Raw genomic sequence first — 14,274 nt, 5'->3', positions numbered from 1 at the left:
TTTAGCAACTTTTAGCATCTAAAGTTTAGCAACTGCAAGAAAACAGGCCCTAATTTTTAGTTTGGGTCACATCGGATGTTTAATACCAATTAGAAGGACTAAATGTGAACGAATTATAAAACTAATTGCATAAGCCGTGGCTAATTCGCGAGACGAATTTATTAAGCCTAATTAATCTATGATTAGCACAATATTAACTGTAGCATCACATGGTCAAATCCTGGACTAATTAGGTTTAATAAATTCATCTCGCGAATTAGCCTTCATATATGCAATTGGTTTTGTAATTAACCTATATTTAATACTCTTAATTAGTATCTAAACATTCGATGTGATAGGAATTGAACTTTAGTCCCTGGAACCAAACACCCACCTAGATAATCTAGGATGCAAAGTTTTGTCATTTGACTTTGGTTTCATAACTGGAAAGCTCGATTATTCCATGTACCACTGGGTTGTGGACCTCCCAAAACCCCAAACAGTTGCTTCTTCCAGACCTTTAAAAACTGGTGTATCTTAAGCATACGATATGAGGTGTCGTTGTCATCGACTCATCGCCACCGAATTTGCTGACAGTTGCAGGCAGTTCGGTGGCATGCAAGGCACTCCCAGTCCATGGAGAGAAGCATCTATCTCTATATATCGATCCAAACAGGTCAAACAATTCCATTAGATTTCAGACTATTTTTTCTCGGTCTCTTTTGGCCACGGATCAATGCTACGGATAAAAAGTTCTCCTAAGTTTTTGAAAGATAAATAAATGAATAAAGTATGCTTAAAATTTAGTACTTTCCAGACATGATCAGATGGTCGGTCCAGAGCATGCCAAGGCTTGCCATGACAAGTTAACAAAGCAACATGCAAGGCCAAGATTTCAGGCAAGCAAAGCAAACGCTGGAATGGAATCTACTTTCAAGGGTGGTGTGCATAACCTTTTTGGAAGGCAAGGAAAGTGGAATCCCCAGCCAGCACCCAGAGTGTGAAATCAGGATTGGCATCAAAGCTAGTGCTCCAGCTGCAAGCCTGCAACTCCTTCACTACCTCCATGCAATCAGGCAGTCCGTTCCAAACTTCCAATTCAGCCACTAGCCCACTAGTGTTGGACGCATGTTTTGTTTATCACTGTGACAGTGTCATCTTTTTCATGATAACTTCACTTGTAATGGAGGCATGGCGATGACTAAGACTTGCTACCAGCTGCAGTCTGCAGTAGGTTTAGAACTAGGTGAGATCTCTGAACAATATTGCGAGGAGTGGCCGCATAATTGGAACTGGAGCTGGAAAAAGAGTATTCTGAAGAGATCCCCGAACACCTGCTCTTCTTGGAAGCCTTCAGCAGCTGGATGACTTGCTCAGCAGTGACCTCGCCGGCGAACGGCTGCTGGTGTCAAGGGCGGATCCAGTCACATGGCGCCTATCAGCCTACGTTATCTGAGAAAGCGAGACAGAATTAGAGAATGCGTTATTTGATCGTACTGCAGGTTAGCGCAAATAAACAATTGCTTTGTCAGTCCTCTGTGGCATTGCGTACATGTTTCGCGCAGGATTTGTTTGTTTGTTTGGATTGGCATCGATGCATCACGTCCTGATCCTTTTCTAACGACGGATACGGCTACTTGATTGGTTGCAGTTGACAAAGAGGGTTGCTGGTTCTGCCAAGAGCTCATCAATAACGTAATGGAATCGATACTAGAGCTGCCTTACTTGTCTTCACTCTGCAGGCTCTCTTCAGCAATCTGTTTTCTTTTCTTAACCAGCAAAAAGATTCTGCAATCTGTCCCTTGCCGGCGCATGCATAAACTATCTAAATATTTTTGATCCGACGTGTCGTCGTGTCGAGATGGATCCATGCCTGAATGAGCGAGCGGTTTTCTGAATTCCGATGCTATACCGTCAGGGGGCTGTGCACTGTCTAACGAGTCTTCGAGCAGAATTGTAGCAATGTAGCGTCTGTCTCCAAGCTACTCCAATAATTTGTGTGGAAAATACGCAAGGATATGAAGCTTGGTCGAATTTCATGAGGCTCCCAAAATGCTAGGGAACGTGGGGGTAGGAACATCGACACTGGCGAATAATGGCGATCGACTAACATAACTTTTCTCCAGTTTGACAGCAAACGTTCAGTTGAGAGTTCAGACTTTCGGTACAACAGTTTGGCAGTTGTAACCAACTGTGGTGAAGTGCATATCTTATGCATACTGTGGCCAAAGTCAAAGAATCAGGAAGCAACATTGTGTGCAAATTGACATATACATTAGGTGGAGGTCAAATGTGTTGTTTTGTGCATACATGAACAAATCTCCTCGAATGAAGAGCTTGAAGCAAGTACTTGTCCCGTGGAACTTCCATGATGTAAGTATATATACATGCAAACTGAGCGCTCATAGTGAAAACTGCCTATTCGAGTTTGAGTCATCGACTTAGCACGGGTGCTCACATTTTCGATGCTAGTAGTGACTTCATCAATATCGAGGATCAGTCGGCTTAGTATATTAAAACTGCTTATATAGATATGATTGTGTGCGTGTATTCATGTATTTAAGTGTGCTCGTATATGGATATGATTTCGGAAAAAATCGTGACAAGATCCGCGAATGTTCAACACTTCAACTTGCAGATCCATATAACCATATCCCTTTTGTCTCCCCTTTCCTTTTCCCATATGAGAAAAAGGGAGAACATTTATCGAGCAGTGCAAAAGGTCTGGGCTGCGATAATGCGTTATCCTTTCGAGTGGGCTGGCCGCTGCTTAGAGGAAAAGAAAGCACGATGGCGAGGAAAGTCTCCGAGATGGCAAGGAAAGCACGATGATGACGAACCAAAGCTTTTTTCTGGGCGGCAAATTGCGCATGGCCCGAAAACCGCAGCCTTTTCTCTCTCGGCCCAAAAGGTTTCCTCCAGAATGGCCCATAATACATCACAAGGTCCCCAGCAGGAGGCTGCTCACTTTTGGTTGTCTTCAGCTCACAGGCTCAAACTAAAATCCGGCCCAGTCCACGCCCACGCCCATTACTCCACCGGACTCGCCGGCGCCCGCGGCCGCCGCAACCGCTTTTTTCCACGATGCCCCGGAAGCCCAAGCGGAAGGCTCCGGCCTCGCCGGCGACGCGCGACACCTCGCCGGAACCCTACCCGTCCCACGCCTCCCCCTCCCCGGCGCAATGCCTGGCCGTCCGCGACGCGCTGCTCGCGTTCCACGGCTTCCCCGAGGAGTTCGCGCCGTTCCGCCGCCTCCGCCTTGGTGGCCGCTCGCCAGAGGATGGCAGCGGTGACGGTGACCCTCCGCCTCCGTCCCCCACCGTACTCGACGGGCTCGTCACCACCCTCCTCTCCCAGAACACCACCGAGGTCATCTCCCGCCGCGCCTTCGCGTCGCTCAAGGCCGCATTCCCCTCCTGGGACCAGGTGAGTGCTACCTAGGAGTACTTACTAGCGGCCAGTTGACAGCTGCCCGCTAGCTTCCCCTTCGTGAAGGTTCTACAACCTCCGGACACTAAATGTCTGTTTCATCCTTCCCGATTTGTTTATGGAGGTGGTGGACGAGGAGGGGACGAGGCTGGAGGACGCCATCCGGTGCGGCGGGCTGGCGGCGACGAAGGCAGCGAGGATACGGGCGATGCTGAGGGGCGTGAGGGAGCAGAGGGGCAAGATTTGCCTCGAGTACCTGCGGGAGCTGTCGGTGGATGAGGTGAAGAGGGAGCTATCGCTGTTCAAAGGAATCGGGCCAAAGACCGTGAGTCTGACCACTTTCTTGCTCTTTTCAGTTTTCAATAAACTGAATATCTTGTTCAAAGGGATGTTGCATGCCATGCATGAAGTAAAATATTGCTTTTGATTAGTTGTAAAGGTGGGCTGGTGAGAGTTCGTTGAACAAACCTTCAACTTTGAGGGGCAGTTGTTAGCCGATGAGTGATGAGAGGCATGAGATGGCCGTCTGAGGGGCGATGCAGGGCTTTGTAGGGCCTTTCTCTGGGCATTTAACTTGATTTTTCTGTTGCGAAGGTTGCAAATGCGCATAAAAGGAGTAGTTCTGATGCCATAATTTTTCTAAAGAAATCTAAAATACAAATTTCCATTCTTCTTGTGACAGAAAAGGTCTATTGTACTACACCCGAGAAATCCATTTTGTCCTTTGACCCCTGGGAAAAAATCACTCAATTTGCTCACCTATACTATTTCATTTGCCCAATCTGTCCCCTAATGAGATTTGTCTATTTTTATTCTCCACATGATAGAGGACATGATATCCTATATTACAAAAACATACTTTAAGAATGCTTGATTATTACTTTTCATGCAATTTTGTATCTCTAGAGTTAATTTAGTATTAGATGCTCCTAATATATGAAAATAATCGTGCAAAAAATCTTAATGTATTTTTCTACAAATGCACAAAATGATTAGCAAATCTCCGTTTTTTAAAAGGAAGGCATGAGCCTTTATGGAAGCAATATATGTTTTGTTTGAAGTTCAAATATTAATGTGGCTGGTGGTAGCCACTGACAATCAATTTCATTTTGCAATGAATGGCCAACAGAAACAGGTGACCGAAAGCTTGTTGTTGATGGTGTGTACCTTTCCTTAAGCTGCTGGAGTTGTTGGCATTTGTGTTTGGACTTTGTTCTATGTACGGGAACTCGAACAGTTCAAAACAATGAAATGATGTTCTATGTATGAATGTTTCACATAATTTGATTTGATGTAAATATGACCTGATGAGATGTTACTGAAGTCTTAAATATAGTGGTTAGCTGATGAGTGATGTGAGGCACGAGATAATGATAGAAGGGTAATGCAGGATGTTCCGCTTGGCCTTCTTTTCATATTCTTTCAAGCTATTTAGCTTGATTTCCATGTTTTCAGTGAAGGCTGCAAATGCAAAGAAAAGCAATAATGTTGATGGTATGGTGCTAAAAGAGGAAAAACTCAGGAGATTCCAGCTTCTTGTGATTGGAATATTTACTGTTAAAAAAATAGTATCTCATTTAAGGAAAGGAAAAGTAGTCTTGCACCTTATAGAAGCAATTTATGTTAGATTGGTTAAACACTTGGACAGCTACTGATGTGGCTGGTGGTTGCCACCAACAACCAATTTTGTCTTGCAATGAATGTCTAACAAAAACAGGTGGCTGAGTTTTCAGCTGATGATGTGTACCTTGTTCAAGGTTCAGAGTACAGTGCTACTTTTAACTTTTTGTGATTAACGGTAGTTAGTTTCCCGTGTTGTCAGTGTCATCGTTTTAGAGTTTATAACCCCATGAGGAAGGAACTCAAACTTCCTTGTTGAAACTAATGAAAATAATGTTTTACTTAGAAATGTCTATGATGCACAATCTGCTTGTGATGTGCTATGAGCTGGTTAATACATTCTTTTTAGTTGGACGATTTCCTGTCATTGTAGGCTGCTGGAGTAAGCAAGCACATATTGATGCGTTTTCTAATATATCAGTCGTATGGCAGGTGGCATGCGTGCTGATGTTCTATCTTCAGAAAGATGATTTTCCAGTGGATACTCATGTACGCGAATATTCATTTGCCATTTATCATTGTCATATCTAGTCTATGCCCCAGTTCAGGTGTATCATGTATATTTAACAGTGAATATATTTTCTGCAAATAGGTACTTCGCATTACAAAGGCTATGGGTTGGGTTCCTGCAACATGTACCAGGGAGAAGGCATATATTCATCTAAATAATAAGATCCCAGATGATCTGAAATTTGATTTGAATTGTCTTTTTGTAACTCATGGGAAGCTTTGCCAAACATGTACCAAAAAGATGGGAGGTGAGAAAAGCAAGGTTCCCAATGCTGCCTGTCCTCTAGCAAGTTACTATTGTGTTGGAGAAAAGCTTCAGCAGTAGTTTAAGGTTTGTGACTTATAACTAACAACATTGCTCACTCCCATTATGAAACAATTCGTGAAATTTCATACCTCAAGTTGGATATGCTTCTATTACTGTCAACTCTTGTCTCATCACCCATGTGACATAAGTTGCTCTGCTTAATGAGTTAGTATTTACTTATTTTCTTTACAAAACTGAACAAATGCTGGTTGTTCTAAATTGACACTTTGTATGTGCAGCCTGCACGGCTGCACTTATAGAAGTGGCTAATATAGGCATTAACTTTGTATTGAAGAGGTTGCTTCATACTTTCTTATTGTCCAGTTAAGGAAACGATAGAAATAGTTCTTGCATAACAAATTGCGCTTCCAGTTTCGCATTTTAAAAGGAGTTGCAAAGTAGCTGGACTTTTGACTGTATTGATTTGATCAACTGCTTCAATATTCTCTGCCTAGTTTTTTTTCTTCTTTCTTTCATTTTTTGTGGTAACTTCTCTGTCTGGTTGTTGATGGTTGGGATTTATGGTCCCCCCCCACCCTTTTTTTTAATTGTGGACAGTGTAGAAGGAAAATCATGCGCCCCATGCTATAACTGTTTGTTTATGCTGAACTTTGTCTTTCATGGCAAAAGGACCCTGATGACTATGTGAAAGTTCATACCTAACTGTTGCACATTGTGATAGTCTATTGAACCGTTTCCTGGGATGTTTGTTTTCGTCTGTAGGCATCATTAATGGCTGTTGCTATTTTGATAAGAGGTTGCAAAACCTTTCAACAGCACTTGCAGCAAAAGGATTTTGCAAAGCTGAGGTTCAATGAAAAGCAGAATGCATAGTTCCATCCTGATATTTCAAGTTTTGCAATTGGGGAGCTTCCAGCTCTACTGTATTGGGTTATATTAATATCCCTACATGCAAACTCATTACTTCCAACTAAGAAGTTCCAACGACAAGCAGAAGAATGGAGATTATCTACTTATCAAGACATACGGCCAGCTAAAGAAGTTCCAACAAGAATCAGAGCAATGGCTCTAGCGACTTACTGAAATATATCATGCCCATTACACATTGAAGAAAATGGTGAACAGTGTGGACCCAACCTATTGTATGCACACGGTCCCTTCGACTTTCTAATGCACGGGATCTCTCGTGCCTGATGGGGTGGCTTGTGACTTTCAGAGCAGGCATTAGCTCACAGTGTTTAAAAGGTCCTGCTGTGTTTGATTCGCCCAGTTCTCTCAATCACCATTGTTGCAGGTTGCAAGCTTAAGCTGAGCTTTGCCGACCCACCTGCTTGATGCGGATGTCTAGACTTAAAACTGTGGAAACTTGGGAGCTTTGGAAGGACAAGATGTGGATCCTTGATGGACGTTTGGTACTTCATGCTTTGAATTGAAGCACAGCAATGTGCCATACCATGCTGCCGTGTGATCTGATTGGCTGGGTGTCTTGCTTCATGCTCACATGAAGTTTAAGTACCGGCGTCATCGGCTGCAGCTAGAAGTTTTGTTGTGTTGTAATGTAATGCGCTTTCATGGGTTAAATCTAGGAGCCTTGTGTTGCTGGGAACATCTGGTGTGAAAGTCCAACTTTTTGACCTTTCTCCGACAAGTAACCGCCACTTTTGTATTTTGGAGTGAACCTTTAACCACTCATGAGTCATGATCCAGTACTATCATCTTTGCTTCCAGTGTTGAACATAGCATCAAGTGAAGAAAGTGCTGTCAGATCACATCTGACATGATTTTTTAATGGTAGTTGTAGTTCTGCTGCTTCAGAATGTCTGGGAAAACAATAGTGGAGACAAGGTGCTTTACATTTTCTTTTCTTTTCATTTTCTTTTGGAGGGGTCTTTTCTTTTTGTTTGGCCCTGTCTGTTTCCCAAGAATCCTCAAATGCAGGTCAGGTGCAACGCAGCCGTGCAAGTGCAGACAACGGCAAGTGATAAACAAAAGAGCTGCAAGCTCCTTATTGCTTACAAAATTACACTCCACGTAAACAAAAAGATCATACGGTAGTGTGCAATCGCAGCTTGGTGGTGGGGTAGCCACTGCCTGTGGGGCCCACTACCTTAATCCCAAGCTCTCCGGGTTCACCTGTCACCATCCACCAGCTCTCCTGGCCCCGCAGAGCAGAACGCAACGGAAGCTACAAGGCCTGGTAGTTCAACTCACTGACATTCAAGCCCCACAAGACAGAGACCCAACTGCCGTTCACGTGCACGCCTGCGCGGGGCCCACCGCCACCATCCTACCGCCCGGTTTAGAGCAACTTCAATAGATCCCTTAAATTACCCCTAATACCTTAATATACCGCATCTTTTTGCCATCCCGAATCGAGAGACCGACGCCCCACATATTTGTGCGGGGTCTCTCCTCGCCCAATCACCCCCACGGTTCCTTTCCCCCGCATGCGCACCTGATCCATTCGCCTGATTCATGAGAAAGCTTCGTCGACTCATTTCATTACGATTCCGTTTTGCCTATCTCCAATTGAAGTTGGAGATCGTAGGGATAGGTTTTTCTAGGTAGGGCGGCGGCGGCTGGGAGGGGCGACGAGAGTCTCCTGGCGGCAGCGCACGAGATCACGACTCATTACGATTCCGTTTTGCCTATCTCCAATTGGAGTTGGAGATCGTAGGGATAGGTTTTTCTAGGTAGGACGGCGGCGGCTGGGAGGGGCAACGAGAGTCTCCCGACGGCAGCGCACGAGATCACAACTCATTACGATTCCGTTTTGCCTACCTCCAATTGGAGTTGGAGATCGTAGGGATAGGTTTTTCTAGGTAGGACGATGGCGGTTGGGAGGGGCGACGAGAGTCTCCTAGCGGCAGCGCACGAGATCACGACTCATTACGATTCCGTTTTGCCTACCTCCAATTGGAGTTGGAGATCGTAGGGATAGGTATTTTCTAGGTAGGGCGGCGGCGGCTGGGAGGGGCGACGAGAGTCTCCTGGCGGCAGCGCACGAGATCACAGAGAGGGGGAGGTGATCTGCATGAGGGGAGGTGGGCTGTCCAACTGATGGGCCTAATTATGATGACGTGATTTAGGGGGTGTTTGGCAGCACTTCACTCCAAATTTTTGAGCTCCACTCCACCAACTCCACCACATTGCAGCTCCACTCCACCAACTCTAAAAAAAATACCAGAGCTATCCACATGTTTGGCAAAATGCACAGATCCAGCTCCGGAAACAGAAGGTCTTGCTGTGTAAAGTCCATTATACCCATGTGAATGGGTCCAGTTGCTCTGGAAATATTGTGGGCTAGTTGTTGGAGATCTGCTTGGGATGATATGATTTTGGGGAAAGCAAATTTTGGAAAAAGTACACCATACATAATTTAATTTTGGGAAGAATTTTTTTTAAAGAAACTTTGCTCTTAACCACCGCGCCCGCGCAGAGCGGATCCGGACCGTCGCCTCGTCCCCCGGCGGCGGAGCCCACCGGTACGAGGCCCAGCTCGGCGGAGCCTGCCACTACCAACGCCCACTGAGCCGCGGGCCCCGCCACGAGAGGTACACCTAATACGCCACCTCCCCCACCGGCCCACCTCACCTCACCTCAAGTCCTCCCAGCTCGCCGGCCACCTCACCTCGCGACTCGCGTGGCCTCCTCCCGTTCCGAGTCCGTCGGCCTCAACGACTAGTTGAGCGCTCCGCCGCCGCCGAGGGTCCGGCGAGGGGAGGAGGCTCATGGAGCGGCTGTAGGCTCCGTTTTCAGCAGCCGCCGCTGGTGCTCGGGAGGGGGCCGCGTGTGGGAGTCCGTGATTTTGGACGCCCCGCCGCGGTGAGATCCGAGGGCGCGCGGCTGCTGTGCGGGGGGTTTGAGGTTTGGTGGCGGCTTGCTGCTGTGCGGTGACGAGGAGGGAAGGCCATGGCGGGGTCCAGGTTCGGGTCGTTCAAGTCGGAGAAGGGCGACTCGGCCGCCTCCGCGGCGGCTGCCGCGGGTGGGGCGGCGCAGAGGAGGGACCCGTACGAGGTGCTCGGGGTGGGCCGCAGCGCCACCGACCAGGAGATCAAGAGCGCCTTCCGACGCATGGCGCTCAAGTAAGGCCGCCACTTCCCGCTCAGATTTAGGCGCCTGTGCTGCTTTTGTTGTTTTCCCCGTCCCGTGAGGAGTTTGCTGGAAATATTTTGTTCGAAATTTGCGCGAAACCAGGCACATTTTTGGCGAATTATGCCGCCTGGGTTGCGTGTGCACTTTGTGGAGTTTCCAGTTATGCTTGGGCACTTTTGGTTACCCCTATCATCAGTTGCGACTTGCGACTATTCGTCTGAACATTTGCTGGTCTGCAGTCTGCACAGCAGCAGCCTGATGTTGGATTGAAGCACTCATTTTGCTGTTTCTTCTGGTAAATTGCGGCAGGTACCATCCGGACAAGAATGGCGATGACCCCGTCGCATCTGACAGGTTCCAAGAGGTCACATTCTCCTACAACATCCTGTCAGATCCCGATAAGAGGCGGCAGTACGATACATCAGGATTCGAGGTAATTCACTCAACATTGGGTGTGTTTTAGTTGTATTTGATTTTTTTTTGTCACGTTTTGCATTTTCTTTAGGCAATCGAATCTGATAGTCAGGAGTTGGAGCTGGACCTATCGAGTCTCAACACTGTAAACACCGTGTTTGCAGCTCTTTTTAGGTAAACCTTGTAAATAATCCAATATTTCTTCAATTGTTTGCTAGTTTGTATTGTGCTATCATATGATCATGTTTGCAATACATGCAGTAAGCTTGGCGTGCCAATTAAAACAACTGTTTCAGCAACCGTTTTGGAGGAGGCATTGAATGGCTCGGTTATGGTTTCTCAGCTCCAGCTAGGAAGCTCAGTGCAGAGAAAGGTTGGCAGCCAGTTGTCTGCAATGTTCCTTTCTTCCTTTTTTATATTAAATGCTTAATTGTCACATGTGGCCAGGTGGAAAAGCAAACAGCCCATTTCTATTCTGTGGACATAACCGAGAAACAAGCGAAAATGGGGCTAGTTTGCCGCGTTCACTCAAACGATAAAAGCAAATTCAAGGTTCGCAACCAAATGTTTTTTTATTTATCTGCTATATTTAAGTACATGTGGTCCTGGTGTTCCCATATCCTTTGTTTTCCTTTTCTAATATTTATCTTTCCATGTGGTTTGTTTGGTTAAATTTTAAATGTTTTGAAGTTGTGATACTAACAGACTAGCATCCAACCCCACACATATGACTGGCTAGATACTATATTTGGATGTTTATATCTAATATGAAGTTGTATATATCATTGAATTACTAGGTCAACACCCTATTTGTGCATGTAAAATGAAAAAGGCATAATAAAATTTTGAACCAACAGTGGCTGAAATGGTATGGAACTTTGAACTTAAATGATGTGTTGGCATGGGGAGTTTGGGTTAGATGTTCTATTTAGGGCCTTACGCTGTAGAGCCTTTTCAATGAAATGCAGGCCTTCCATTGGATTATGTCAGGAATCTATAGAGAGGGGGGGGGGGGGGGGGGAGTATTTCTCAACGTGACGGATCTCAATAACACTAAAATTAGAGGGGGGAGAAAGAAACACCAAGAACTTATTTCATTAATTGAGAGAAAATCTGAACCTCATCTTAGAGCTGTTGTAGTTGTTAACCAGTACAACCAGACTGCCAATCAAAACTACTGGCACTAGAGTTTTATACATAATGCAACTGTATTTTCAAATCTATCCACATGACTTTGTGGGCTGTTTGGCTAGTTTGAAGTTAAGGTTAAGCCAGGTTTCAGGATTTAGCTCCATAGCAGGCTTTCTGGTAGTTTCCAGCAACTTGTGCTGGTTTATAAGTTCGAATTTCGCTAGGCATCAAAAGTGTGAGCGAAGTTAATGATACCATGAGTAAACTTGAGAAATTTCCCATGTTATTCTCCTATATCGTACTTTTATGATTCTACTTTTATTGTTTAGAATTACAACATATTTTCATTAAGCTGAATTCTTTTATTCAAATATGACGTGACTGCTCATAAATTTACGGTATGACCTACTAGTTACCACCCCTTTTTCCAAAATGGGTGCTGTCTTGAACATCAAACTGTCTCCAGTACACAGCTTTGATCCTAACATGATAGTGAAAATCATGGAGGCTAATTCTACTGCTATCATTTCTATGAGACAATTCTAAAATCTAAATACTTGTATGCAACCATTTGGACTGGATGTGCTACTTTTAACACACATAGGATTTGTTCCGTCCACCTGTCCTTTTTTTTTTTCTCGAATACGCAGGAGAACTGCATACCATTGCATTAAAATAGAAGGAAAAAAAGGCCAAAATAGCCATACAAACACACACCCCACACACATTCAGTTATCTGAGAAACATACGCGCCCGTGAAAGCATCCACCTGTCCTTATATTTCATATGTTTTCTTCGTTCAATTTCAGTTGCTTTATTTTGAACTTGAAGAAAATGGCGGGCTGAGTCTTGCACTGCAGGTATGTGTACCGGATTCTTCTTTTCTTTTGTTCCTAACCTGTTCCTGACTGAAAATTAAAAAAGAAGAAATGTGTTGGAACCTTATTTTTGTATAATCATATCATACTAAGGTCTTCTATAACACACTGAGAAATAAAACAACAGTATTTATACATTACTGTGAGTAAAATGAGGTTGTAGTTTATTCATGTTAGTAAGATTACCTTTTAGTGACTCTAGACGTGGCACATCATAGCACAATCATTACAACTTTACCAATAAGCTTGAGAATTCTGGTGGAGTTACTGTACAACTGTGTAATGATTGAAATATGTTTCCACATTGTTGACCTTCGTGTCATCCAAGATGTGATGAATTATTAAGATTATGTGTTATGGCTTGAGTATGTTTCATCTAATGCTCAGCCTGTTGCAGGAAGACAGTGTGAAAACTGGAAAGGTTACTGCTGCAGGGATGTATTTCCTTGGCTTCCCTGTGTACCGTTTTGAACAAAATAACTTGGTGAGTTTACAAGATTGATCGGGTTTTATTCCATTGTCTAAGTTCTCCTTTTGTGGATCTTCCCCCTTTAAAAAGTTCCAATTACTTTCAGGCAGCTGCTGCAAAGGATTCTGATGGTGCATTCTTTAAAAGATTGGATAGCTTTCAACCATGTGACATACATGAGCTGAAACCTGGAACCCACTTTTTTGCTGTCTATGGTATATCACTTTGTTCACTGTTGCAATTCTAATTAATTGAGGCAGTGCGAAACTTCTTAAACCCTTCTCTCAGGTGACAATTTCTTCAAGAGTGCAAATTATACTATAGAGGTAGTGTGTGGTGAATCGTTCCCTGCTGAAAAGGAGATGCTGAGAAGTGTAGAAGCAAAAATACTCACAAAACGAGCTGAGCTGTCCAAATTTGAGTCAGAGTATAGGGAGGTATGTGCTAAACTTGTCTTCTATTGTTTCACCCTGGTCAGATCCTTTCCTTGCATATGCGATTTTGAAGGAAATCATTCTTAAACACTGAGATTTTCAGGTTTTGGCAAAGTTCACTGAAATGACTAGCAAATACACACAAGAAATGCAAACGGTACATCTATTTTTGAAGTATAGTTATTTTTCACTTGGGAGTTTAGGCTTCGTCTTACTAGTAGTAACCATTGTTCACTTTCAACAATATTCTAACTCCTCATGAGCTGTTGTAGATCGACCAGCTTCTGAAGGAGAGGAATGAAATCCATGCTTCCTACACCAACAATCCACCTCTAAAACGGAGTTCTAGCAGGAATAAAGCAAAATCACCTTCAAAAATGCCCAAAAATGATGCAGAAAAGCATCATCAGAAGGAAAAGAAAGTGAAGGATCACTGTATGGAGGGATACGGTAGTGAAGATGATAATTCAAGCGAAAAGAAACCAAAAGAGCGGTTCCCAAGGAAGAAATGGTTGAACATTCCATTTAAACTTGACAGGAGAAAGTCATGCTGAGCAATGTATTATATGTTCTGTAGCTATTCTATTTTTTTTGTATGCATTATTCCCAGCTGATTCTTCTCTTTTGATGTTTTTGTAGGTTGCCCCCTTCGCTTCACTCAATTGAAGCCCCCACCCCATCTTTAATACCACTCTTATTATTTCCTGTAAAGATCATATGTGAGCCTGAGAATTGAGGCATGGTGTAAAGTAATTCATTTTAGCTTATGTTCTGAAGCGTTCACTGGCTAGTTGCTGGCTTGCTGCTCTTCGCATTGGATCTAGAGGGCCCCTGCTCTCTACTCCATGATGCATGGGAGTGAGATTAAGAGGATATATTCTCTGATGACCTTTGTAGCTTGTGTAAGGTTCTATGTGCTGCGAACCGTAGGGTAGCTATATATTCGTTTGTCACAAGAATCTGTGGGTGTCTATTGTTTTGATTGGCTAACGACTACTGTAAATACTACTCCCCTGATGTAAATACGAAATTCGTTCGTGTGCATTA

At 44.2% G+C, this 14,274-nt stretch overlaps 2 protein-coding genes across 3 annotated transcripts; both read left to right on the top strand.

Moving 5' to 3' along the window:
• Positions 1–2,986: 2,986 nt before the first annotated feature.
• Positions 2,987–7,623, top strand: LOC117851387 (putative DNA glycosylase At3g47830). Of its 2 annotated transcripts, none has more exons than XM_034733195.2 (5): positions 2,987–3,405; positions 3,533–3,733; positions 5,461–5,517; positions 5,621–5,786; positions 6,569–7,623. In XM_034733195.2, the coding sequence occupies exons 1-5, from the start codon at positions 3,064–3,066 to the stop codon at positions 6,661–6,663; spliced, it is 861 nt and encodes a 286-aa protein (XP_034589086.1). In that variant the 5' UTR covers positions 2,987–3,063; the 3' UTR covers positions 6,664–7,623. The 2 variants fall into 2 exon arrangements, with proteins under 2 accessions (XP_034589086.1, XP_034589087.1); XM_034733196.2 differs by having other exon boundaries at positions 2,994–3,405; positions 5,621–5,869.
• Positions 7,624–9,405: 1,782 nt separating this feature from the next.
• LOC117853070 (chaperone protein dnaJ 16) lies at positions 9,406–14,271 on the top strand. The gene is made up of 12 exons (XM_034735435.2): positions 9,406–9,891; positions 10,211–10,334; positions 10,407–10,489; positions 10,577–10,688; positions 10,763–10,867; positions 12,256–12,306; positions 12,722–12,808; positions 12,900–13,008; positions 13,082–13,230; positions 13,331–13,384; positions 13,500–13,786; positions 13,867–14,271. Exons 1-11 carry the CDS (start codon positions 9,719–9,721, stop codon positions 13,779–13,781), a joined length of 1,329 nt encoding a protein of 442 aa, XP_034591326.1. The 5' UTR covers positions 9,406–9,718; the 3' UTR covers positions 13,782–13,786; positions 13,867–14,271.
• The last annotated feature ends 3 nt before the right edge of the window (positions 14,272–14,274 follow it).

This window comes from Setaria viridis, chromosome 4 (genome assembly GCF_005286985.2).
Source record: "Setaria viridis chromosome 4, Setaria_viridis_v4.0, whole genome shotgun sequence".
Lineage (NCBI taxonomy): Eukaryota > Viridiplantae > Streptophyta > Magnoliopsida > Poales > Poaceae > Setaria > Setaria viridis.
The sequence above is the reverse complement of the archived record's forward strand: the minus strand, read 5'-3'. Positions and strand labels throughout refer to the sequence as shown.

Excerpts from the sequence above, each read along its gene's own strand:
- LOC117851387 (XM_034733195.2), top strand. The coding sequence starts at position 3,064 with ATGCCCCGGAAGCCCAAGCGGAAGGCTCCGGCCTCGCCGGCGACGCGC. Across the intron at positions 5,518-5,620 it reads ATTTTCCAGTGGATACTCAT|GTACTTCGCATTACAAAGGC; the intron begins GTACGCGAATAT and ends TTCTGCAAATAG. Across the intron at positions 5,787-6,568 it reads ATGTACCAAAAAGATGGGAG|GCATCATTAATGGCTGTTGC; the intron begins GTGAGAAAAGCA and ends TTTCGTCTGTAG.
- LOC117853070 (XM_034735435.2), top strand. The coding sequence starts at position 9,719 with ATGGCGGGGTCCAGGTTCGGGTCGTTCAAGTCGGAGAAGGGCGACTCG. Across the intron at positions 9,892-10,210 it reads TTCCGACGCATGGCGCTCAA|GTACCATCCGGACAAGAATG; the intron begins GTAAGGCCGCCA and ends AAATTGCGGCAG. Across the intron at positions 10,689-10,762 it reads GAAGCTCAGTGCAGAGAAAG|GTGGAAAAGCAAACAGCCCA; the intron begins GTTGGCAGCCAG and ends ACATGTGGCCAG.